At 38.8% G+C, this 25376-nt stretch overlaps 1 protein-coding gene across 6 annotated transcripts in view; it reads right to left on the bottom strand.

The window, feature by feature from the left end:
* Positions 1-24698, bottom strand: part of LOC124718888 (1,5-anhydro-D-fructose reductase-like) — a 99865-nt gene extending 75167 nt beyond the window's left edge. Inside the window, exons 1-2 of one of the 6 annotated variants that reach the window (XM_047244528.1) lie at positions 24457-24698; positions 21078-21285 (exon numbers count right to left, since the gene is read on the bottom strand). In XM_047244528.1, the coding sequence (XP_047100484.1) occupies positions 21078-21152 (75 nt within the window). In that variant the 5' untranslated portion in view covers positions 21153-21285; positions 24457-24698. Of the gene's footprint in view, positions 1-21077; positions 21286-23099; positions 23514-23954; positions 24084-24152; positions 24173-24351; positions 24429-24456 lie in introns of those variants that run through there. The other 5 variants (XM_047244533.1, XM_047244530.1, XM_047244531.1 and 2 more) reach the window with 5 other exon arrangements.
* Positions 24699-25376: the final 678 nt, after the last annotated feature.

Raw genomic sequence — 25376 nt, 5'->3', positions numbered from 1 at the left:
CCCTCGAGTGAAAAGTTTAATTTTGTATTTTCAGTTTATGTGACAAACTCTTATGTTTTCATCACTCTTTTGGGAGTGATTATCACATCCACAAGAAAACCTAAATTGGGCAAGGTAGAAGAATCTTTTTACCCATTCGCCAAGTGTACAAGTTAGGTGGGTTGTCAACATATTCCTGTCATGTGATGCACATGCCGTCACTAGTGTCGTATAGAATGTATCAGAGGTGCTTTCCTGTGGAGGAATCGGTTGACCTGTGACCTTGCGATCAAATGTTTTCCTGTGGAGGAATCGGTTGATCTATGACCTTGCGATCAAATGTTTTCGGTTCCCATTGGAGAGGCATGTCCTTTTGTGTACTAATCGCACGGTTTTGCGGTGCGGTCACAAAACACAGACAGTAAACTTATTAGAGTGAACAGAGACGTCAATGAACGAACAGACATATCATAACTTTGCGAAAATAAAGAAAGTAAAATTTTGAGTCAAGGGAAGACTTGAACAAAGGACCTCTCACTCCGCAGCTACTCACGCTAACCACAGGACCACGGAGCTCTTGCTCTCACATTCTCCTTGATGTTGCCTATCTTACGCATGGAGTACCCAGTTTGTATATTTTACTAATTTTTTTCGTAGTTACACACAACTTCTTCCTGTTTTCTCGATTGATTTGTGTTCAGTTTTTCAAGGCCTATCCAGTGTGCCAACTTATAACTAAATCTGAGGGGGGTGCGATGGGGAGGTTCCCTTGTAAGGACATGTCAATACACAGCATTGTAGAATATGGGCACTGGAGAATCTGCTCACAGGTAAACTGGTACTGCTTCATTCTGCAAAAGTAAGTGTGGTGAAGGTTGACCGCATCATTTATCATAGGGCAGCATTTTTTCATGGAGATGATTCCTGCAGCTCCTGTTACCTGTACCCTCACTGGTAAATGCTATGAGAATCTTTTGCACACCAACATCATTCCATCCCTTCAACAGTGTGGATGTATGGGTAGGATCATTTTATGCAATATGGGGCTCCTCTGCGCATTGCACAGCCAGTGAAACAGCTGCTAAAGAGGCACATTGAAAATGCAAGAATTATCAGCCATCATTTGTCTACAGACTGGCCGTCCAGATCACCTCATCCTAATCTGTGTGACTTCTGGCTGTGGGTTTATATGAAAGATGCTGTGTTCAGTGCTCCAACAATAACTGAATTGAAGGCACACATTGCACAACACATTCTGAACATGACTGCTGAGACACTCCCGATCTGTCATGAAACGTGCCGTTTCTCAATTTCAGCTAGTGGAAGAAAATGGTGGATGGCATATTAAACCTGCCTCATGCAAATCTCACGACAATTAAAACTGAATGTCATTGTTTTTCTTGATGTAGTTTTTGGTCTCAGAACAATTAAAAACCGATGCCGTTGTAAGTTTTTATGCAGTTTTTGGCTTCAGGGCAATTAAAAATCGATTTTCTCCATCCAATGTGCTATGACATTCCCATGGTGGATGGGCTTACATAATTAACAGTGCCACAGTAGCTGAATGCCACACTTGTGAGGTGTACACTGCACATTGATTTAAAGTGCAACCCACACCATAGCTACTGTATTGCCATTCGTCTGTCATCTGCTGCCAAACCAATTTACGTTATGGCACTTATACAGCAACACCTAGAAGGAAAATTTAGAATAATTTTTCTTTGTTTAAATAACGTTTCCCCCTTCTTTGATTATATTCCATTCAAATCTGATGTCATTATTGCGATATTGGTCACTATCCAGCTGGCCACACTTTCAAATATGTGCGCTGCCAGTTACGCCACCGCATTTCCTAAGCCACTATTGCAGCATGAAGATATTGCCACAAATGATTACATCACTGCCAATGAGATACCAGCATCCCCTCTCCGGAGTTCCGCAGTAGGTGTACTTAAGATGATCATTCATACACTGACCCCCATTTTGTGTGTTTCCCAGCTGAATAACATTTACAGACTTTCATAGTGACCAGGACTCGATGTATTCTGAACAGACATTGTACTGAAAAGTGACATATTTATAAATCTCTTTTGTCTTATTTACGCTGCCATTACAGTAACAAAGTTATATATCATTTTTACTGTTTGATGTTAAATGTAGAATAAATCATTATCTGAATTCTCTGTTCATGAACAGCATCCATTCCTTGCTCCTGTATCCACTAAAGAACTACAAAGTGTGCTAGGAAGACATAGCAATTCTGAACTAATGCTTCTTTTTTCACAGCGTTCGAAAGTGGTACTTTACCTGGACATTGAATGCAGGTATTATTTGCAGATATCACTGAAATCCATATATACCATCAGTGAATGATAGTAATATCTGACTTAATAATTAGAAACTTTGGTCTACTAGAGAAAATCTTGAGGTTATGTACTTTTCTCTATGTACAATGGTCAGCAAACCTACATATTTACAAGAAAAGTATTTCGAAGCTTTAAAAGAGCTAGAATTTTTACATAAAGAAAAAGAAAGAAAGAGAGAAAGAGAGAGAGAGAGAGAGAGAGAGAGAGTAAAAATAAAACTATAATTATACAATTTCATTTTTATACAATTTTATACAATTTTCATTTTTGTCTGTCTTTTACAAAATTTTATTGTATTTTTGGTTTACCAGTCTATTTTTTAATACTACTGTTCCTGTTATATAATTTTAATTTTAATCAAAGATTATGTCGTGTGATACCATGAAAATTACTGAAACAACCATGACCCTCTGTTCTTTAGGGGAAATAATACCCTCTTTGCAATACTTTGCTGAGAGAAACAGTACATTTAGCGTGTGAACCTGCAGTCTGTTACGTAGTACTCCATCAGTGTCTCATAACATTTAACTTCTTTGTTGAATATTGTAATATCTTGATGTATTTCAAATCACAGTTTAATTTCGTTGGCAGTTTTTTTTTTTTTTTTTTTTTTTTTTCCATAGAACACCAGACGAGGAGTATAATATCTTTAAAACAGCGTTGTGGCACTCGACAATGTGCTTTTAAATAGAAACTTAGCTTGTGTGAAATAAAATTTTGTGTTGCCTAGTGCAATTATTTTCAAGGTTTCACCCAGAAACCACAGTAAAACAACACACAATGTTTCAAAAAAATTCATCCAATTTCAAAAGACTTCATGTTCCACGTGAATGAAGATAGAATACATTTGTGACTCACTCTACTATTGTCAAATAATACAAAGATGGCGCCATTCAATCCATTATGGATGAGCCTGAATATGGGACAAAGGGTGTTGAGATAATAGGTGCAATGCATTATGTACGTGGCAGGAACAGTGAATCATTTCACACATTACATTTAAGCATGAAGAGTTTCAACTGTTTATTATTAGCATGGTGTTTGAAATAACATAAAAGAACATGTCATTTCTTTTGTAAATCAGGTCCTTCAGACAACAGTAACTGTTCACAATGCAGTCTTCAGCACAAGCAGGCCCACCGCCTGTAACCTCTTAAAGATGTTATTCATTCATTCATTCCACATGTTCCATAAATTCCATCAAGTAGGAGAACCTTCAAGGACATAGAAAGGGTCAGGGAAATCATAGACTTAATCTGTATGCAATATTAACAGAAAATCACAACTAAGGTGCATAATGCTATTCTTGCTTATGACAGCTAAATTTAATCGTTTAAATTTGAAAGAAAGCTGCTACCTTGTAAACAGCTATACTATACCAATAAACCCAAGATTCCAGAATTAAATTTTCACTCTGCAGCAGAGTGTGCACTGATTTTGAAACTTCCTGGCAGATTAAAACTGTGTGCCGAACCGAGACTCGAACTCAGGATCTTTGCCTTTCGTGGGCAAGTGCTCTACCAACTGAGCTACCCAAGCACGACTCATGACCCATCCTCACAATTTTACATCCGCCAGTACCTCGTCTCTTACCTTCCAAACTTCACAGAAGTTCTCCCACGAAACTTGCAGGACTAGCACTACTGGAAGAAAGGATATGGTGGAGACATGGCTTAGCCACAGCCTGAAGGATGTTTCCAGAATGAAATTTTCACTCTGCAGCAGAGTGTGTGCTGATTTTGAAACTTCCTGGCAGATTAAAACTACGTCCCGAGTTTGAGTCTTGGTCTGCCAGGAAGTTTAAAATCCATGATTATTTACAAAATCAAACTCCCACTTATAAAACAGCTTCAAATGTATGATTACATTACAAATGAGTTAATGTGTTAAATATAAGGTTATTAATATGGTCATATGATTTTTCAGTTTGTACGTCTGTGCTGCATACATGTGACCATATCGATTTCTGGTGTCAGTGCGCCTTTATGCAAAGAAAAATTGTTCTGTGGTCAGAGATGCCAAACATGGATAGCAGATTTAAGCACATGTCGCGTGAGCCTGTGTTGATTGGTGGACTGAATGACAGTGGGCAGAGTAAGCCGTGTAGCAAGAGCCAGCTGCATGCTAGTCGTGCATTGCAGGCACGGGAAGTGCTACGGCGTTGTCTGAGTGATGGGTCCATGGCCCATAGGTTGCTGTTTAGTTGGCGGTGGTGGGAAATCCGTCACGTCAAAACTAGTGCCTCACTTTCCTACTAACTTTGGTGAGCGTCAGCATTCAGTTAGGAATTTGAACTGGGTCATTCGCCTTGGCTGGAACAGTAATTCATCCGTCTATGATCGACTCCAGTCGCATGCAGATTTGTTTGTATAAATTAAATAGTTTTCAAACAATGGAAAATCCAGGATGGAATGTAACAATACCACAGAAGGAAAGTTGCTACTCACCATATAGCGACCGAGCGAGGTGGCGCAGTGGTTAGCACACTGGACTCGCATTCGGGAGGACGACGGTTCAATCCCGTCTCTGGCCATCCCGATTTAGGTTTTCCGTGATTTCCCTAAATCGTTTCAGGGAAATGCCGGGATGGTTCCTTTGAAAGGGCACGGCCAATTTCCTTCCCAATCCTTCCCTAACCCGAGATTGCGCTCCGTCTCTAATGACCTCGTTGTCGACGGGACGTTAAACACTAACCACCACCACCACCACCATATAGCGGAGATGCTGAGTCGCGATAGGCACAATAAAAAGACTCACACACTCATAGCTGCAATCGCAGAGAGCGGAAACTACACCAGCTCTCTGAGACTGCAGACGTGTGTGTGTGTGTGTGTGTGTGTGTGTGTGTGTGTGTGTGTGTACTGCTGACAAAGGCCTTAACAGCCAAAAGTTATGAGTGTGTTAATCTTTTTATTGTGCCTATCGCGACTCAGCATCGCAGCTATATGGTGAGTAGGAACTTTCCTTCTCTGCTATTGTTAAATAGTTTTCAGTTAGCAAGTCTCGGGAGCAATTTTCTTATGGGACACATCACATTGGATGTTATGCCGAAGAGCGAGTTGGCCTTATCATTGACAGCAGTGGCAAGAAATTGTACCGAGGCAGTGTTCTGCAAATTTCCATGTACATGTTGCTAATCTGATGCCCTTGTGTTGTAGACTTTCCGGGGTGTGTAAATCATGGAATATGTGCATAATATTCTACAGAAGTGATGTCAGCTTCAGGGCACTTTGTGATTGTGAATACATGTTCGCGGGTCCCACTGACCGAAATTTGTATTTCTGTGATTACAACACTGTCAATAAATCCTATCAAAGTTTAACTGTATTGTTCCATATTGCCTCATGTTCAAGAGGCAAGGTGAATATACAGTTGTTTAAAACTGATAGTGATAATGTGTCATTTGCAGAGTTTGTTCTTAGCCTGGGGCTGCAGTAAAGTGAGCCCTGTAACCTTAGTTTCCAGATAACCTTTGTATTTATTTTCATTGTATTATGATGACAAATCTTATATCACTGTGACACAATTCCTCAACGAATGAATGTGTTAATATATAATGTGTCTGGCGTCACCTTCAGAGTGAGGTCCCAGGTTACAGTTGATACCTCACGACGGCACCACAAGCTAAAGACAGTCACTGCCAGACACATTTACGAGTGAGTGGCGTCGACAGTCCCATTTGCTGTTGCTGTCACAAGACTATTAACGTCAGAGCACAGTCCCATTCACCCCATTTTGTGATCATCAATGAAGACTGCATCATCCACACGGTTAAGTTTCAGCAGCGCTCCTATTACGAGGGTCACTCCCCAAGTCACGGTAACTATGGTGTATTGTGCGAACATGTGGCATCACCATAATTGTAGCAAATACACTTGAAATCCCATGGCAAACAGTACCAAAAGCAACTGACAGATTGTGACCGCATGGGAGGATGCTTCGGCAAGAAGAGTGGAACAGCGAGCAAAGGCCTAAGTGAAAATTGCCTTTCTCGCTGGCAGTGTCGTGCGGAACTACGAGCAGCTGTGAGTGACAGGGCACTGCCCTATCTCTGGTTGGAGATTTTCCAATGTGGACATGCACCAATGACACAGGCTCTCCACAATGTCAGCATCCCACACCTGCCTGTACTGACCCATCCGTGGCTGTTATCAAAAAGTGTTTAACTTCAATCTGTGTGACTTCCACCTCATTCCGCAACTGAAGAAACCATTGTGTGGGAGGCACATTACAAACAGGGCAGATACCATCAAGGCATTTTGGCAAGAAGTGGCACACACTGAAGGCAATGACAATCGCACTGAATACCTTCCCAATCACTAGCACCACTGTGTACACTGGGGGACTATTTTGAAGGACAGTATTTGATTCGGATTCATTTTTGTTGCATTTGCACTCGTGCACTATAAATTTACACAGAGTTCCGATGCACATGTTTCATTTCACCCTTTGCAGTGACTTCAGAACTGGAACTCTATGTTGGCATTCATATACACGTTGCTTTACTGGTTTAATGAACATCATGGAATTCCCATGTCATCACATTATCACAAAACACCACATTTTACGGACTATAGGACACACTTTTTCCTTCTAAAAATTGCCTCCAAAATTCAGGTGCATCTAATTTTCAAAATTAATATAAGAAATGTACAGTGTCTGATTTAAAATTCCTGCCAGTCTTAAAAATGGCCATATATTCAATGCCGCAGGAAACCTCTCTCTATCTGGCAACATTGGATTCAACTGGCAGCAGCAATGTACCGATGTGACGAACACAAGTTGCGGGGATTCGCAGTCTTACTTAGAAGTCTCCCTCCCATCTCGCCACTAGAAACCCTAAACACTGTATAACCTATGATGTGTCATTGCACAGTCTGTGGTGCCAGTGGACTTGAACTGAAAGTTATTTCTGTTATTGGTAAGAGTACAATATTTTTGTTAGTAGCTAGTTTCACAAAGGATAAAAATAAAAGGTATTCTTATGATGTCGGCTACAAATTGAGAGTAATAGCATATGCAGAAGAACATGGAAACAGGGCAGCTTAGTGGCATTTTGACCCTCCACCAATACAAAAAACCATCCTCAACTGCTGGTCTAGTAAAGAAAAACTGAAAAAAAGAGGAAGAATAAATGTGAAAATAGAGGACTGAATGTAAAATGGCTGAAACTAGAAGACGATGTATCGAAAAGGGTTCAAGGACACTGTCGAAATGGTATTGGAATTAATACAAAAATGATTCAAATACACTTTTGTAAGCTAGCACTACAGTGAAACGTAAAAGACTTTAAGGGTGGAAACGGTTGGTGCTACAGATCTATGGAACATCATGGGCTTAGCATGCGAACCAAAACCAAAATATCTCAGAAAATGCCACAAGAGTATGAAGAGAAAATGTTATCTTTACACCACTTTATTATTCAATATCAAAAGAAAACCAGTGTGGAAGGGCACCAAATAGAGAATATGGATGAAACTCCTGAATATTTTGTGTGCCTGGTAACACAACTGTTGCCATGAAAGGTACCAAAACTGAAACTATAAAATCAAATGAGTGGACATGAAAAAATGCACTACACTATTGTCCTTTCATGTTGTGTAGGGGCTACTAAACTTAACCCAATGATAATTTTCAAGTGCAAAACAATACCAAAACATTCTGAAATTCCATAGCCAGATGGATGAGGCTGGTACAACATTACGGATTAATAAGAAGAGAAGGAAAGGCGCTTTATTGAAGAAGAGTTCTCTTCTTGTGCTAGATCAGTTTTCGTAGTCATTTGAAAAAATCCGTGAAAGAGAAATTCATACAGGGAAATACAAAGCTTGCTGTTATTCCAGGAACATTTACTTCACAACTGCAACCTCTTTGATGTCTCAGTAAATTAACCATCTAAAGTATATATGAGAGAGAAATGGAACAAATGTTTGATGGGTGAAACCCAACACGAATTCACGCCAATGAGAGCTTTAAAACAATCAAACAAGTCTGTCTGTGGATAAAACAGTCATGGTTTAGACTTTAGAGTGAGAGAAGGCACTGTTGTTAAATCTTTCAAGAAGTGTAGCATAAGTGATGCTCTCAATGGCAGTGAAGACCTTCTTATATACGAAGAGGAAGACAAGAAGAGGTAGGAATAGAAAGTTCATATGACAATCTTCAGGGGTTTTAAAGGTCAGTTCAGTTTTATAAACAAAGAATTTTTTTAGGCTGGCTTTGCAATCTACTAATAAAAATGCTAAAATTGTTATTTTACAAAATTGCTTAAAAATTAAGGTGTATCTTATAGTCTGTAGTGTCTTATAGTCTGTAAAATATGGTGTACAATAGTTGCCATGAATTACTGAACAACTCTTGCGTTAGTCAGAACTGTGTACCAAAGTTTGAAGTTAAATTACGTGACTGTCCTACAGTGCTAGTTACATATAAATAGTACTCTCATACTCGGTGACAGCAATAAATATATTGTGATTCAAGTGGACCTGAATTGCATCCAAGTTAAGTATTAGATATTAAAGTGTTTCATGAAAGTTAACTTATCTTTTACGTGTGTTGTAATAAGCTCTCGACTTCATCCTGAAGTAAATCCAGGCTTGCTACAGTGCATAGGTATGCTGATGAGAATGTCTCAAGTGTTCTTCTTCTTCAATTTTTTTCATTCGCCAAAGAAAGGGCAACATTGATAGTTGTTTTTCTCATGCAGCATTCTCCCCTAGTCCGCCAGGCAAAACAACAATGATGTATGCATGTGCCATAGTCTGCTTTGTGGACCTTGTTACTGTTCTGCTGGTCCCAAGGGCCAAAATAATATTTCTGTTACATTTAATATAAAGTGTTTAACCATGGCAGAGTCTCCATGAGAATTGTCTCTTAACAAAGTTGTTAGGTTTCAGTTGTTGCGGATTGATCTGTGTACAACAGACGACAAACTTACTGTTGCATTAAATAGCACCACAGCCAGTTGTTGCATTCGAGTTTCACCAGTTTAACAGCAAAGAAGATGACTGGTGCAAATACCACATTCAATTGGAAGCTCAGTTCACAGTATACACTATTAAAGGTATGGCACGCATTGCGCGTATTTTTGCTATCAACGTCGGAGCTGACACTTACAGACTGAGCATAAAGTTATCTCCAGACTCTTGTCTGGAAGAAGTCGGTTATGAGGAACTAGTTTGAAAAATCGATGAGCATCACGAGATACAGGTTCCCGTCACTGCACTGAGATTTAAATTTTTTCATCTTAAGAAGCATCCTGAACAGTCATTAAAACAGTGGATTGCAGAACACAAAGGGCTAACAACACATTGGAGGTTCAAATGTTCTTGCAGACTGGGTTATATGAGTAGTGATGTTATGTTACGTAATGCAATCATGCAAAATGTGCCAGACACACACTTACATGCTGCTATCCTAAAATTGGCAAATACAGATCTGAGAACAGTTTTGTCAACTGCGGAGCCTCAAAGTATTGTGGACACAACTGAAGTTGATTCTGAAGCTCCATAAACGAGGGTGGTTTGAAAAGTTCTCTGAATCACCGCAAGAGATCAGCACTAGAGCAACGAGTTGTTCACATGATATTCGTTGGACTGTTGCCTGTAAACACATGCCACATCAGTGCTCTCGGAAGAGAGTTGTGGTGGTGACGTGGCTATGTTGTTGTTCCCGCATAGTGATTTGCAAATATGGAAAAAAATCGAGATTCAAACATGGTTGAGAACATCAAGTAAAAAAATTTGCATTGCCTTTTGGTTTTCAGTTGCTCTACAGCAAGACACTGAAACTTCATAACAAGAAGAAAAGGAATCTACTGGACATACACTATGTGATCAAAATTATCCGGACACCCACAAAAACACACGTTTTTCATATTAGGTGCATTGTGCTGCCATCTACTCCACATCAGCTATCTCAGTAGTCATTAGACATTGTGAGAGCAGAATGGGGTGCTCCATGGAATTCACAGACTTCGAATGTGGTCATGTGATTGGGTGTCACTTGTGTCATATGCCTTTAAGTGTGATTTCCACATTCCTAAACATCCTTAGGTCCACTGTTTCTGGTGTGATAGTGAAGTGGAAACACGGAGGGACACATACAGCACAAAAGTGTACAGAACAACCGCATCTGTTGACTGATAGAGACCACTGACATTTGAAGAGGGTCGTAATGTGTAATAGGCAGACATCTATCCAGACCATCACACAGGAATTCCAAACTCCATCAGGATCAACTGCAAGTACTGTGACAGTTAGGCAAGAGATGAGAAAACTTGGATTTCTTGGTCGAGCGGCTGCTCATAAGCCACACATCATGCTGGTAAATGCCAAACGACACCTCAGTTGGTGTAGGGAGTGTAAACATTGGATGATTGAACAGTGGAAAAACGTGTGGAGTGATAAATTACAGTACACAATTTGGCGATCCGATGGCAGGGTGGGGGTATGGCGAATGCCCGGTGAATATCGTCTGCCAGTGTGTGTAGCGCCAACAGTAAAATTCGGAAGCGGTGGTGTTATGGTGTGGTCATGTTTTTCATGGAGAGGGCTTGCATTCCTTGTTATTTAGAGTGGCACTATCACAGCACATGCCTACATTGATGCTTTAAGCCCCTTCTTGCCTCCCAGTGTTGAAGAGTAATTCAGGAATGGCAATTGCATCTTTCAACATGATCCAGCACCTGTGCATAATGCACGGTCTGTGGTGGAGTGGTTACGTGACAATAACATCCCTTTAATGGACTGGCCTGCACAGAGTCCTCACCTGAATCCTATGGAACACCTTTGAGATGTTTTGGAACGCCGATTTTGTGCCAGGCCTCACTGACCAACATCAATACCTCTCCTCAGTGCAGCACTCCATGAAGAATGGGCTACCATCCTCCAAGAAACCTTCCAGCACCTGATTGAACATATGCCTGTGAGAGTGGAAGCTTGATCAAGGCTAAGGGTGGACCAACGCCATACCGATGTAGGGCGCCATTTTCAGCCATGTGTCCGGATACTTTTGATCACATAGTGTAATGAAATATATGAAGCCAAAATACAGGCACTTTTATGAAAACCTGCAGTATGATAACTGAGTTTAATGTACGAGATCTGTGTCTCAACTTGATGTCAACGCCATGTTCTATTACTTTTTTTGAGACCAAAATGATCAGTTTACAATAAATATTATTTTGTATCTTGTTATAATTTTCTTACTTACATCCCTTGATTCTAAAGAACGTTACTATAACAGCAGAGTACAGAGCGCTCTGGAATAATGTTGTATATCCATTGCTACACAGCATTTTTCTCTCGTAATATTTGGTTATTTTTTAAAAAACACTATGCTTAGCACATTTAGAAAGCACAAACAAGTATTTTCAACAGTATGTATGCACAAACAATACATATCTGCAATTACATCATTATTTTGCATTAAATCTCTGGAACTGACAGTTTTTGTCAATTTCCTAAAAGCTGCAAAATGAGTTGTACAGCATAATTCATGCAAATTCTTAAATTGTTGAACCACTTGCACCTTGCAGGGATTAAATTTAATATCGAGACGTCACACCTGTTGCACACTTCTGTCTGGTATGTTGAGAGCTTGTGTATGCTGACAAATCACTCAGCCAAAAGCAGTTCACTCCTGCAAGTTTAACAACTGTGTGGTGCCTGTCCAGTAGTTTCTTGTCATTCTGAACTACCTGACATACTTTTGCATCACCTTCTTCCATTGAGCTTTGTCCATTCTGACGCACGTCCAAGAGTTGCTGTTTGTAAGGTGTTTGACATTCATTTGGCTAGTAAACCAAACTACCTACCATGCGAGTTTCACTGCAACTGCTTAAGGCAGCCAGACACTGTTTTTAACTTATATCACCTCTCCACCTTTTGCTTAAATTATACCTTTGGCTCTCAGATGTTGGAGGTGATTTGTTTAAAAGTATGCATGATGCAGTAATTCTTTCTAGTTTGTGTCACCATTCACAATGTGTCTCAATAAATGTTCATAAGAGGGCATGCTGGAAAATAGTTCATCTGAAATTTTTATGTGACAACTTTACAGCTTTTTAAATAAAACAAACATTATTAACATTCTATACCTTTATTCTTCATGTCTACATATTTGCAACCTTCTGCCGCTACAGGGCTCCAAATTATTGTCCGTAACATGGTGGTGTCTAATGTAGCTATGTCAGTACACGAGAAGCAGCATGCTGTAATCAAGTTTCTAATTTGAGGATTTCATCCCCACACGGAACACCCTCTCGTCCTGCACGACAATGCCAGATCACACACGAGTGCTGCAACATCTGCAACAACCCGATGCCTCCAGTTCACTGTCATCAATCATCCTCCATATAATGTCAACTTGTGCCCACTCAATTTTCATCTGTTTCCAAAATGTAATGAACATCTTTGACAGCTTCACTTTGACAGTGATGAAGTGGTGCAAGCAGAGGTGAGGTTGCAGCTTCGTCAAAAAAGTCTAACATTCTGCAGCTTCGTCAAAAAAGTCTAACATTCTGCAGCTTCGTCAAAAAAGTCTAACATTCTCCAGTGACAGTATCAACAAACTAGTCTCTCGTTGGAAGAAATGTGTTCATCACCTGGGAGACAATGTTGAGATGTAAATATGTAGACATGAAGAATAAAGATGTAGAAGGTTAAGAAGTATCTGAGATGGGAACGGGAGGCACAACTCACTCAATCATGATAATTTCAGGTATCTCAGCAGCCTGGTGCAAGTTTTTCAACTGGATACCACATTAGAGATTGCATTTCTGTAACCTATCCCAAAAATCACACTGGGAAAAATCCAAACCATATGATGTTCTTGATGGATCTTCACATCACTGACAGGTGAAGGCTATGTTTAAGACAGACTGAATAGATTCACAGCCCGACCAAGAATTTATCCAATGATCTTTCAGTTTCCAAGCATGCACTTTACTGCTAGACCGTACCTATATAACACAATTTCTGGTGTTTCCTTTGTGTACGAATAACATCACAGTGGTCTGACAAAATTTATCTTTAAAATTTCGGTCCAAATACCTTGTGTAAAATTTTAAGCTGTTTTCTGTGTTGATTGTGTCAAAATTTGTGAATGTATCATGATATAGGTATTATGTATTTTCCTACAGTGTGCGCAGTGAAATGTGTATCCTGTGTTACAGCATCAGCTGAAATCTGTAGTTGTGCTTTATACATTTTTAGCAGCAGTAACCTCATTCAAAGAGCCATTCACCACAAACATCAGTGTATGTCAGCATGAATAAACTTAGATTTTTGAGAATCTTACAGAAGCTAAACATGTTGTACACAATATATTTCATACCAAATCAGTGTTTGTGATATAGTTACAGTATCACATAGTTATAACTAACATATCATGCTAAATTCAGTTTTTCCCTCCAACAGGAGCGTGTATTGTCTGTATTTATTACAAATTAAGGCTATTTTTGAGTTAGTTAGTGACTATAACCTCAAAAAATTTCAGGAAATGAGTAACTTTCATTCCAGATTTTTCTGTTGCCTTAATTGAAATCACATTTACTACTTCTAGCTTAACAGGTTCAGAAATTAAAAAGAGAGTCAAAAAACATATTTTAAAATTATTTGTTTACTGTTCTGTGCAATACTGCATCAGCCACAAAGCAGATGCTGTTCTCGAACAATGGACGAGTTAACTGATATTCATAACTGCAGGAAACAGCCCTGATTACTATCAAATAGATGCAGGAAGATGCTGTGGAGGGGTATGTTTGGAAGACTTCTGAGGGACATGTAACAGAGATGCCAAAGGGACCTTAAGTACTATCCTCTCATGTGGATCCTGTCTCCACTACAGAAAGTACAGGATCCATCACTACTTGTCCACTCAACTGGGCAGGCACTGGCTGACGTCAGCTGCACAGAGAGGAAATTCGCAAGCAAACAATTCTTCTGATTATGACAGATAGCCACGAGCTCTTTTTCAGAAATCTTTCTGGAAGGTTTTGCTATTACTGGGAGGTAAGAAATTTTGTACTAATACTTTCAGCAGACAAATTCAGTACATCATTTCTGTGCAAACAGCTGGTTTGGTGGATTGGTACTTGTTTTAATAAAATGACAATACGCATCCATTAACTGCAGCAGTAAAGGTCCACAATCAAATTGCCACATCGATTCACTATGTCCAATAGGTTATTGTGCTAACAATGTATGTGTAAAAGAAATTGTCTGCAACGACATAACTAGGCTGACCAGAAGTCCCAGTTTTGTCAGAACCAGTCCCGTTTTCAGATAAATGTCATGGTGTTCCAAGAAAATCATTCGGGACACATAACTGTCCCACTTTTCAATCAAGAAACAAAATGTGCACAATAATATTTCTCATTAATTTAGTATCTGTGAAAAACAAGTTTCTTAGAAGCAGAACATTATGGAAATATATATATTCAAAATATACAGGCTTGCTGCATTTGGTTTAATTAGTCTTATGTTTGAAGGAAAAGAAATAGATACACTGAAAAGAAAATCAGATATTACCTACTCCGGTCTCTAACTTGCCGACCTTCCACTTTGTGACCCTCGGGACAAGTAAAACCAAAACCAAAGGAGGTATAAAGAAGCATCACTTAAACTACTATTCCTAATGAGTCCGTAGCTATATGCAAGTCAATTTGTAAAGAATGTGAGTGCTGAGGTGAGTGTTGGGAGTTCTTATTGAATACTGTTTGGCATGTGTGCACACTTGCCCTAACAAACTACAATCAAACAAAATCTGAAATTTTGATGTGAAATGTATAATTTGTGTCTGATTAGTGATTAGTAATATTATGTAGTTTTAAAGATTAATGAATTGTACCTACGTATTTAGTAAGTGACAAAACATTGCAGAAAATACATCCAAGCTGCTACTTTAAAAAATATACATATCAATCTTTTTTTATTTCTGAAGAAATATATATGTGTAATGTACCTAAATTTTCATTTCAAATTCACAAAATGAAGATACATTCTTATTGACTATTTTCCGTCCTTGTTTAATGGTACAAAAAAAACTTAAAGCACTTTTGCTTGAAATTCGTCTTTTGCTGCTTTTGATATCGGTACAGCTGGTATCTCACTTCTTGTTTCCCGTAAGCTGTAGTAAGGATATATTTCAGTTCACAATATGTCAGTAGCACTATGTGTCTGCCTGTAACACTAACAGACAGTAAAGTCCTGTAGTTAGTATAATGTGACAGCAAAGAGTCCCACAAAATTATGTCACTGACTATGACTCACAATAATTGGCTCTGATTCTTCACGCTATTTAGTTCCATGTTCTCTAGGTATTTTCCATTATAACATGCTATGATATAATTACAGTTACGAACAACTTAAATTGGACCACCACATAGAAAATATTGTGGGAAAGACATAACAAAGACTGTGTCTTATTGCCACAACCCTTAAAAAACTGCCTACACTACAATAATCTGTCCTCTTCTCGAGTGTTGTTAATGCAGTATGGGATACTTACCAGCTAGGTTTGATGGAGGACATCAAAAAGGTTCAGAGAAGGTAGCTCATAGATATGACAAATGAGTTGCGGGTGGCAATAATTAAAACAAAGCCTTTCATCATTTTGGTGAGGGCTTCCCACGATATTTCAGTTACTAAGTTTTTCGTCCGAATATCAAAATAATTTGTTGAATGTACATACACACAGAGAAATGACTTGGTGATTAAATGAGGGAAATCAGAGCTTGCGTGGAAAGATTTAACTGTTCATTTTCCCCACATACAAATGTGCCCAGAAAAATGTGGACACTCTTTGATAGCTAATATCTTTGGAACAAAATGACATATTGTTCCAAATTTTGTGCAGTAGCGTAGTCCATTGTTTTCTCAACAGATCTTAGTGCGAATTTTCCAGCAGATGACAGTGCAGAAATGAATGAAGTAAGACTGTCATCTGAGCAATGCAAGACTGTACTGAAGTGGTACTGGAAGTACGAAAACATGATGGAGGAACAACGGCAATGGTGTCATGTGTACCTAACTCGGCCACCAACATGTACAACAATTTATCATAATTGGGATAAATTTGAAGCCGATGGTACTCTTCAGTACGTGCATAAGGAAAAGTCTGATTGACCATAAACATCAACTAGTCCAGCTTCCAGTGCTGCTGTGTTGGAACATTTTACTATGTCACCTCAAAAATCTGTGAAGCAGGGTGCATGTGAAAATGGGGTAAGCCGATCAAATGTGCAACGAATTGTGAAGGCTGCAAAATGGATCACTGTGTGCTATGAATGACGACGACCCAGGTCGAAGGATGGAGTAAGGCGACCGGTTTGAAGGCATGTTTCATAAGGATGAACAGTTTGCATGGACGGTTATCTGGTCTGACGAGGTGCAATTCCAACTGAACAGGTCTGTGAACCGCCACAACTGCATGTACTGGGCTCCTGGAAATCCTCATGTACACATGGACAAACTTGTTAATCTACCGGATGTTAAAGTGTGATCTGGTGTGGTCTCTCATCACGCAGTTTGACTGGCCCACTCTTCTCCGAAGGTATCGTACCTGGTGAATTGTATCTTCAAATGCTGCAAAAATCAATTTTACCTGCCATTCAATAGGTATGTGAAAATGAAAGATTTAACCTACGACAAGATGGCGCTCAGCCTCACTACCGCAGAGATGTCAGAGCCTACATGGATGAAAATCTATCTGGACAATGGATAGGTTGTAGAGGCGCTGTTCAGTACCCATCACAGTCTCCAGACCTTACACCTCTTGATCTCTATGGGGGACATTGCAAAATGAAGTTTATCAACAGAAGCCAGCTACACTGAATGAGCTATGATAAATCATCGAGGCATCTTGTGCAGCTATCACACCGACAGCACTGACACCAATAGTTCCGTCAACAGTTCAGTGACATCAACTAACCAACTCTCCTTTTGCAGCGATGTGCGATGAAATAGCACATTATTAAATAATTTGTAAATTTGGCACAGAGAATGTTGAGGGTTAACTGTTACAAGTTGCTTTACTGCCTTCCACTTAGGATCAGTATCTAGGAGTGCAAAAAGTACTTGTGATGCATCGGATCCTTCATGAGTAGAATTCTGTAGTTGGACATTTGCTCAATTAATCCACTGGTATTAGAAGATCCTTCAGGCATTCTCGATAAGGTGTCAGCCATTATATTGTCTTTGCCCTTTATATGCTCAATTTCGAAGTTGTTCTCCTGAAGAAATAGACACCAACATGTCAATCGAGGGTGAAATATTTGGTATAACAAAAGAAAACATAAAGCTTGATGATCAGAAAAAACTTTTATCTTGCGTCCGTATATACAATAATTAAAATGCCTGAAAGCCCAAACAATAGAAAGAGCTTCCAATTCTGTCACAGAATAAGATTGTTCTGCTTCAGTAAGGACTCTGCTTGCAAAACTGATATTTCAGATTTCTTTTTGTTCATTCCTTTCCTCGAGTTGAAACAAGACTGAACCGATGGCCTGGTTACAGGCATTTGAAGCGATACAAAATTCCTTGTTCATATCAGGATGACGTAAGATGGGACTATTTACCAAAGCATTCTTGATTGAATCAAAAGCTTGTTGACAATCGTCAGTCTAGTTCCAATGGACACTTTTCTTTAGCAATGATAATAAAGGTGTACTATTTAAAATTTGTCCAGACAAAAATTTTTGAAAAAAATGAGCACATGCCAAGGAATCCTTTTAGCTGCCTTTGGGTAGTAGGTCTTGGAAAATTTCTTATGGCACTAATCTTTTGAGGATCAGGTTTTATTCCAGAGGGCGAAATTTGATTTCTGATCGGGCAAACCGGGACTTTTGAAGATTTGCAGTCACTCCAAATTCTCTGAATTTCTGAAATATACGCTGTATAAGGTGAAGATGCTCTTCCCAAGTTTTTGCGGCAATGACGAGATCATCAGCGTAACTTGATCAACTAAGTCATCTCCTAACACATGATCCAAAGCAGATACGAATACACCTGAACTAACGTTCAATCCAAAGGGCATAACTCGGAATTGGCAAGAACATCCGGCAAAGAGGAATGCAGTATATTTTCTAGATTCTTTATGTAGTTGCACCTGCCAATATGACACTTTTAAGTCAATGATGGTCAGATATCTCACATTATAAAATTTCTGTAGGTGTTCGTCTATGGCTTCAGGACGAGTTCTGACTGGTACAATAATTTTGTTTATATTCCTAACATCAAGAACTAATTGTACAGTATTATCAGTCTTGGGTATAGTTAGCAAGGGGCTACTATACAGCGAATTGGATGGTTCAATCACCTTCCACCATACCATTTTTCTAATTTCAGTTTTTACAGCCTCCCTTCTCGAAAATGGTATCGAATAGGTGGTGCAACAGAAAGTGAGGTGGGGTATAACCTCCATTCTGTATTGAAAGTCTGAAATTATTCCAGATCTCGTCGAGAAAACGGATATCAAGTCAAAAAGGATTTGAAATAATTCTTGTCTCCGTTCATCTGTCAAATTGGTGGATTCTGCCACTTTAGTTGTAATTTTGTTTCTGTCTGGCATGTAATCTGGTTCACCTGGTCCTTGTATGTCACAGTCGGAACTGTTCCAGCCGTTGTGTATTGGTATGCTTTTTCTAATAAGTTTATGTATTCTAAAAATGTTTCCAGAGAGATAATTACGTACTTTTTCATGTGTGAGTCTAATAGTTATTAGGCCTACTTGTTCATTTACATTTAGAGTGCAAGTTCCTTCGGCAAAATCAATCTTGGCCTTCATCTGTTTGAGAAACTCAATACCTAACAAGCAGGGTATTGACAAGTTCTCTACTACCAGGAAAATACATTCAAGTATTAATGTTTGTATAATAACAGGGATCAATGCTTGCATCGTGTGTGAACTAATAGCTCCTGTAATGCAACATCCTTGTACGGGTAATGTGGGTATTTTTTGTGTGGCTGTTATCTGTTTGAAAAAACGTAGTGAGATTGCATTTATGTTTGCACCAGTATTCAGTACTGCTGTAGTTACATATCCTACTAGTGTGATTTGGGTTGTCACCTGAATTGTCACAATGAATACGTAAAATAACCTTCCCTCGTGCAAGAATTGTAATGGTATGTCATTTTGTTCCATTCATATTGACTATCAAAGAGTGTACATTTTTCTGCACTCCCCTATAGTGTTCAAGAAAGGGGGGGAGGGGGGTTGAGTAATAGTCTGAAAGTGGTTTACGAAATCTCTGCCAAACACCTAAGTGTGATCTGCAAAACAGTCATGTAGTTGACAACAAAAGACTGTAGACACAATTAAAGAGATTGTAGAGACAATTATTGTCATGTGTGTTTTTATAGCTTTGTAAATTGGCTAATGATTCCTGTTTAAAGAGTGCTCTATAATATAAAAGGCACTGGCAAGGAGAAACAACTTTAATCTACATTTGAAAACACTGCTGTTAACTGTCAGACATTTTGTTCCAGTGTGCAAATTATTAAAGTGTTTTATAACTGAGTATTGCACTCCTTTCTGTACCCAAGTTGGATTCACTAGAGGGAAGAACAGGTCATTTTTCCTTCTAGTATCTTGTTGGCCAATATGTCTATTACACTAAAATTGCAAAGAAATGTTGATAAAGTTCATGAGTGAATAAATCTACTTTGATGCTGTGTGTCACTTTTTATGCCACACCTTGTAGTAGCTAGATCACTTGTCATTTCTGTGTGGAAGTGAAGAAAATAGTGAAGTGTTTGCTAAACTTATAGTACCACCACTTTTACATTATGTGCTGCCGTTGTTAGTGATTACCATGACGCATGATGGGAAGAGGAAACAGCGAACTGTAAGTCAGATGTGGATAGCAAATTGCATTTATTGTGTATAATTCCGTAAGATTTGTAAATGAAGTCTGCTGGTAACTCAACATAACAGCCCAACATAACAGCCACCTCAAAAATCACAATACATTCAAAAAAGTAGAAAAGCACTTATAAGAACCAAAATTATAAGAATGGGCTAGCCTCCCTCCTATTTTATACTAACACCTGATTGGCTACGAACAACCACAATGAACAGCCAGCAGCAGCACACAATGGAACAGCTGTGGTACGCTTTAAGTGCACTTTAGCCAACTGTTTTCCAAATCACTGTTCTATCATTCAGCTTTTGCCTCACACATGTAACTTTACTCCAAACTGCATTCAGTCAATAGCTATGGAAACTGGCTTCATATCAATTGTATAACAACATAAGTTACCATAACTAGTCTGAAGAACACCAAACAAGAGTTACAGCCATAACGAACAACATTAACTACAGGAAGTATAAGGAGCTGCACCTTTTCTTTAATCACTTTCTTTATTTATAAAACGTGGAAAAATTCTAACAATAAGGGTTTCTGCAGTACTGAAGAAAAGAGACACACATTATCTTCTCATTTGTACCATATTATTTATAAGTAATCAAGATATAATGTACTTTTGTAAATGTTCTTATAAACTTATATTACATGTTCATAAACCAAAAGAATCTTGTAATTTTCTGTGGAAAATAAATGAATAAAAACCAAGAAAAGAGAAATTAGAGGTTACACCAGTTTTAGACAAACATTCACAGACTTTTTTTTATTTTTCTAAGCTGAAGACAATATAATAAAAAACTTGCAGGAGTAAGTTAGTAGCCTTTAAAAAAAAATTAAAAGAAAGAAAAAAATTTAAGTCCCCTCACCTGCCCTGTTCCTAGTCCAACAATAGGCATTTTATGCCCATTAAAGAATGTCACAGCCTCCAGTTTTGGTGTCATCTTTTTTACGCCAAATTTGGTGCTCCAAGAAATGCTGGAAAATCCACCCCTCACTGCTGCAACTTGTGAACAGCAACTGAATTTAGCCCACTGCAAGATAACAGCTTACAGCAGGACCCACTCGACTGCTAATCTATATGATAGAAGAAGTTGTCAGCCTTATCATGTTTACTGAGGGAGTAACTTGTGTTACTGCACAGATTTAGAAGTGGAGTAACCCCACAAGTACACACATTTTAGGAACCATCCCCCACACTACGTCCAATCTGAGCCAAATTTTGCACAATGCCCCCCTAAAAATGAAATAAAACTGATAAAATTCGAGTCTGAGGGGGGGGGGGGGAGAGGGGGAGAGAGGGAGAGGGGGAGAGGGGGAGAGAGAGAGAGAGAGAGAGAGAGAGAGAGAGAGAGAGAGAGAGAGAGAGAGAGAGAGTTTTGTGTGGGATAGACTGTCAGGTCGAAAAATTTCATGCAAGCTCAGTGATAGTTTTGGCAAATTTAGGGCAGCTTAAACTTGAAACTAGTGGTCATCTACGGGAGATATTTGGATAATATACACAGCTTTTTGTGCTCAACATAACAGCTCAAATTTCAATGCTATGTTGTTCACTATTTTTATGCTGCACCAGACCAAAGCGACAATTTTTCAAACATTGGTGCCTGCAATAATTTGACTAATGTAGACTGAGTGCCCATTAGCAGCTCTGGAGAGAATTTAGCAGGTTTCAGTTGTAACAAGCTGCAACAGTTATTTGTGTATATTACAGAAGAAATATTTTGAAAAGGAATTAAAATTCTGGGAGAAATTCTAAGACTTGCTAATAACATTGCAATTCTGTCAGAGACAGCAAATGATTTGTAAGAGCAGTTGGAAGAATGGACAGTGCATTGTAAAGAGGTTAAAAGATGAACATTTAAAAAAGTAAAACAAAGGTAATGGATTGTAGTCTAATTAAATTGAAGGAAATTAGGCATAGTAGGGAAGTTCCTCTATTAGGGTAGTAAAATAAACGATCATTGTTAAAGCAGAAAGGATATAAAAAGCAGACTGGCAATAGCCAAGTAAGCATTTCTGGGAAAAGGATTCTGTTAACACAAAGTTAAATGTTAAAAAGTAGTTTTTGGGAGTGTACCCATGCACAGAAGTGAAATGTGCATGATAAACAGAGCAGATAAAAACAGAAAAGCAGATTTTTAATCATGTTGCTACAAAAGAATTTTTTTGAGTTAGATGGTTCGATCATATAAGCTAACAATGAGGTACTAAACTTAACTGGGGAGAAATGTATACCTTGAATAAAAGGATTCATTTGATTGGTCACATGGTGGGGGTGAGGATGGGTGAAAGAAACTGCAGGACACCAAGGGTTTTCTAAGTAAGCAGATGAAGTTGATGTTTTATTGTTTGCAACAGCAGTTGTATTGAGATGAGGCTTGCAGAGGCCACATTAGCATGGAGAGCTGCATCAAACAAGTCTTCGAACTTAAGACCACCACAACAACAACAATTCCACAGAGAACAAAACTGTGCAAAATTTCACTCAAAATGCAGATAGTCAGTTGGGTACCACTCAGTTTCCCTACATGGAATGACCCAATAAAGTACTCTGTCATCCAATCAAACAAGTCTACAAAACCCTTAACGCAAATCTTTTACATAAAGTTAATTTCAGCCTCACTTCCACAATTTTAATACCCTAGACAGATTACTATTTGAATCTACACTTTTCTAATTCAGAGTAAAACACGGAAACCTCCATTGCAACACAATGTGTGCTACAAACACTGCCACCACTTTTCCCACAAAGCAGCATCAGTTCTGTTTTATTTATGAAAGTTATTCCTCAACTAGGAAAGAAAGAACAAGTGAACAATGAGACTTTCATGTCTCATTAAGAGTGAGGCCAACACTTTAATTAATATATAACCTACAACCAATGTTTGTACCTCTTTTACTGTGGTCTCAGGCATTAAATTTATGTCTTCCTTCTGTTTATCATTATCTATATGTTCGGGTAATTTATATAGGTGACCAATGACAGTTGTTGTCTAATTGGGGCAGGAAAAATAATTTAAATATCACCCCAAAGTGGACTTCTGGTACTTTGATGTCTAGCTTGCCACAATTTTTTTGATGCATAACTAGGATTTAACCCGTTTCATCTTTTCAGATTTGTACTAACACAAATGTATTATGAAACTTTAATGTTTCTGGCTGTCATTTCAGAACTTTATAGGATTAATTTGAAAATTATTTGCTTGTATGGTAGATTACCCCCAGTCAAACATTTCTACTGACCAGATAGCAAAAGAAAGTAACAGTGCACTTTACAGAATTCTAAATGGCTCATAAATAGATGATTTGGTACGCAATCATGTCAGTGTGCAATAATACATCCTTTATTCATACTCTACTCTTCCTCAGCAAATTCTTTCTCGGCACCAACAGTTTTATTACCCAGGACAATTCCTTGACTTCTGTCCGGAGATATTATACGTAATAAAAATTACTGGTTACTCTCACTGGCCAAGTAAATCAGGTGACTGCTGCAGTCTAAGCAGAAAGATAAAAAAAGTGTCTAGCTTTTCTAGTAGACACTCAAGATTTATCTATCTATCTCAGATTATACCTATTACAATTAAAATCGCTACATGCGCTAAGACATGGCGTAAATACATAAATATGGTTTTCCCAGATTTCTTTTGTCACTACACAACCTGTACACCACCAATTACACATTATCAGAATAGAGTTCAGTGTCAAACAGCATGTTCTCTTCAAAAATAAAAAAGTTACATAACTGTTCGCCCATGTGGGGATGTCGCATTAGGAATTCATTCAGGCTGCCTAAAAATTCCTCTTATGTTACATGATGCTTTCAGTACAACAACCGAGACTATACATCATGCTAAACATTTGCAGTGTTGACAAAAATTAAGCCATTTCAGAAAAGAAGTCGGTGTTGTATCAAAACAAATTCCGAAGGAAGTGCAACCAACATTTTCAAAGCGATAACCAACGCTATTCACCCATATCTGATATTTTACTTTCAAATTGTTGTGCCATTCACTATACTTATGGAGCTTAGTGTTAGCGGCTATCAGCTACCAACGTAACGAATGTGAATCTAAGCGTGGTAGCGAAATTTTGCTGGCCTCTTACAATTACTGTGGTGACATTAACGTGAGGATTACTAACGATTATCGCGTCTTCGCAATCTGCAGCCACCTCTGCACTTAATATGAAAGAGCTTGGCAACTGAGTTATTACAATGCAAAATCAGCATTTTTATAGGTTACTTACACTGTATAAACAATCGCGTGCTCCTCAACTGAAGTAACAAGTATATAGAAATGTAAACAAGTTGTCTGCAATTGCGAAAGACGTAACGTAAGCGATCTATAGGCTGTCAGTAATATTGTGCAATGTTTTATATAATGCAATATTGTTGACCGTCTGTAGATAAAACTGACGGCGCTAATATAATTAGATATGCTGAGCCATGGCTGCCTGGTTATCTCTCAGCATCCCCTCTCCGACAAAAAACGCACACACAATTAGTACTAATATTCGCCACCAGTGGGCTGGAGCTTGCAAGCTTCGACCGTATCGAAGCCTGCAAGCGTCTCTTAAAAGGCTGGTCCACACGCAACGATCTGTCTGCGCAAATGTCTGCGCACATGTGATGTGCGCAGACAGATCGTTGCGTGTGGACAGAAGATTTGCACCAACCTGAGGTGTGTGCAAACCTGGAAATTGGAGTTGGAGGTTTGAGCGAAACGTCTCAAATCTGTGGGTTCAAACCACATCTGCGCAGACAAGTTGGAGCGTGTGGACAGGAGATCGCCGCAAATCTGGCGCGAAACAGCTGTTTGCTCAGTCTAGTGTTTATATTTGTGCGCACAGGGCATTAAAATGGCTGGTACTAGTCAGTGATCTCGAGAGTTTGTAAGTGAATTCATTGAAATATATAGAAACCACCCATGTTTGTGGAAGATTAAAAGTAAAGAATATAGTGACCGAGACAAAAAGACAGCCGCATGCAATGCTCTAATTGAAAAATTGCGGGCAGTTGACGTCTCGGCAAACAGAGAAACGGTAATAAAAAATAAAAAAATTCGTTGCGAACTGGCGAAATTATTTGCGAATGGATGTCGAAACTTATAATTATCTCTTAAAGCTTGTAACCTCTCATATTATGAGAAAAAATACTTGTATGAGAA

Source organism: Schistocerca piceifrons, chromosome 10, assembly GCF_021461385.2.
Source record: "Schistocerca piceifrons isolate TAMUIC-IGC-003096 chromosome 10, iqSchPice1.1, whole genome shotgun sequence".
NCBI classification, from domain to species: domain Eukaryota; kingdom Metazoa; phylum Arthropoda; class Insecta; order Orthoptera; family Acrididae; genus Schistocerca; species Schistocerca piceifrons.
This window is presented reverse-complemented; position numbering and strand designations above follow the sequence as displayed.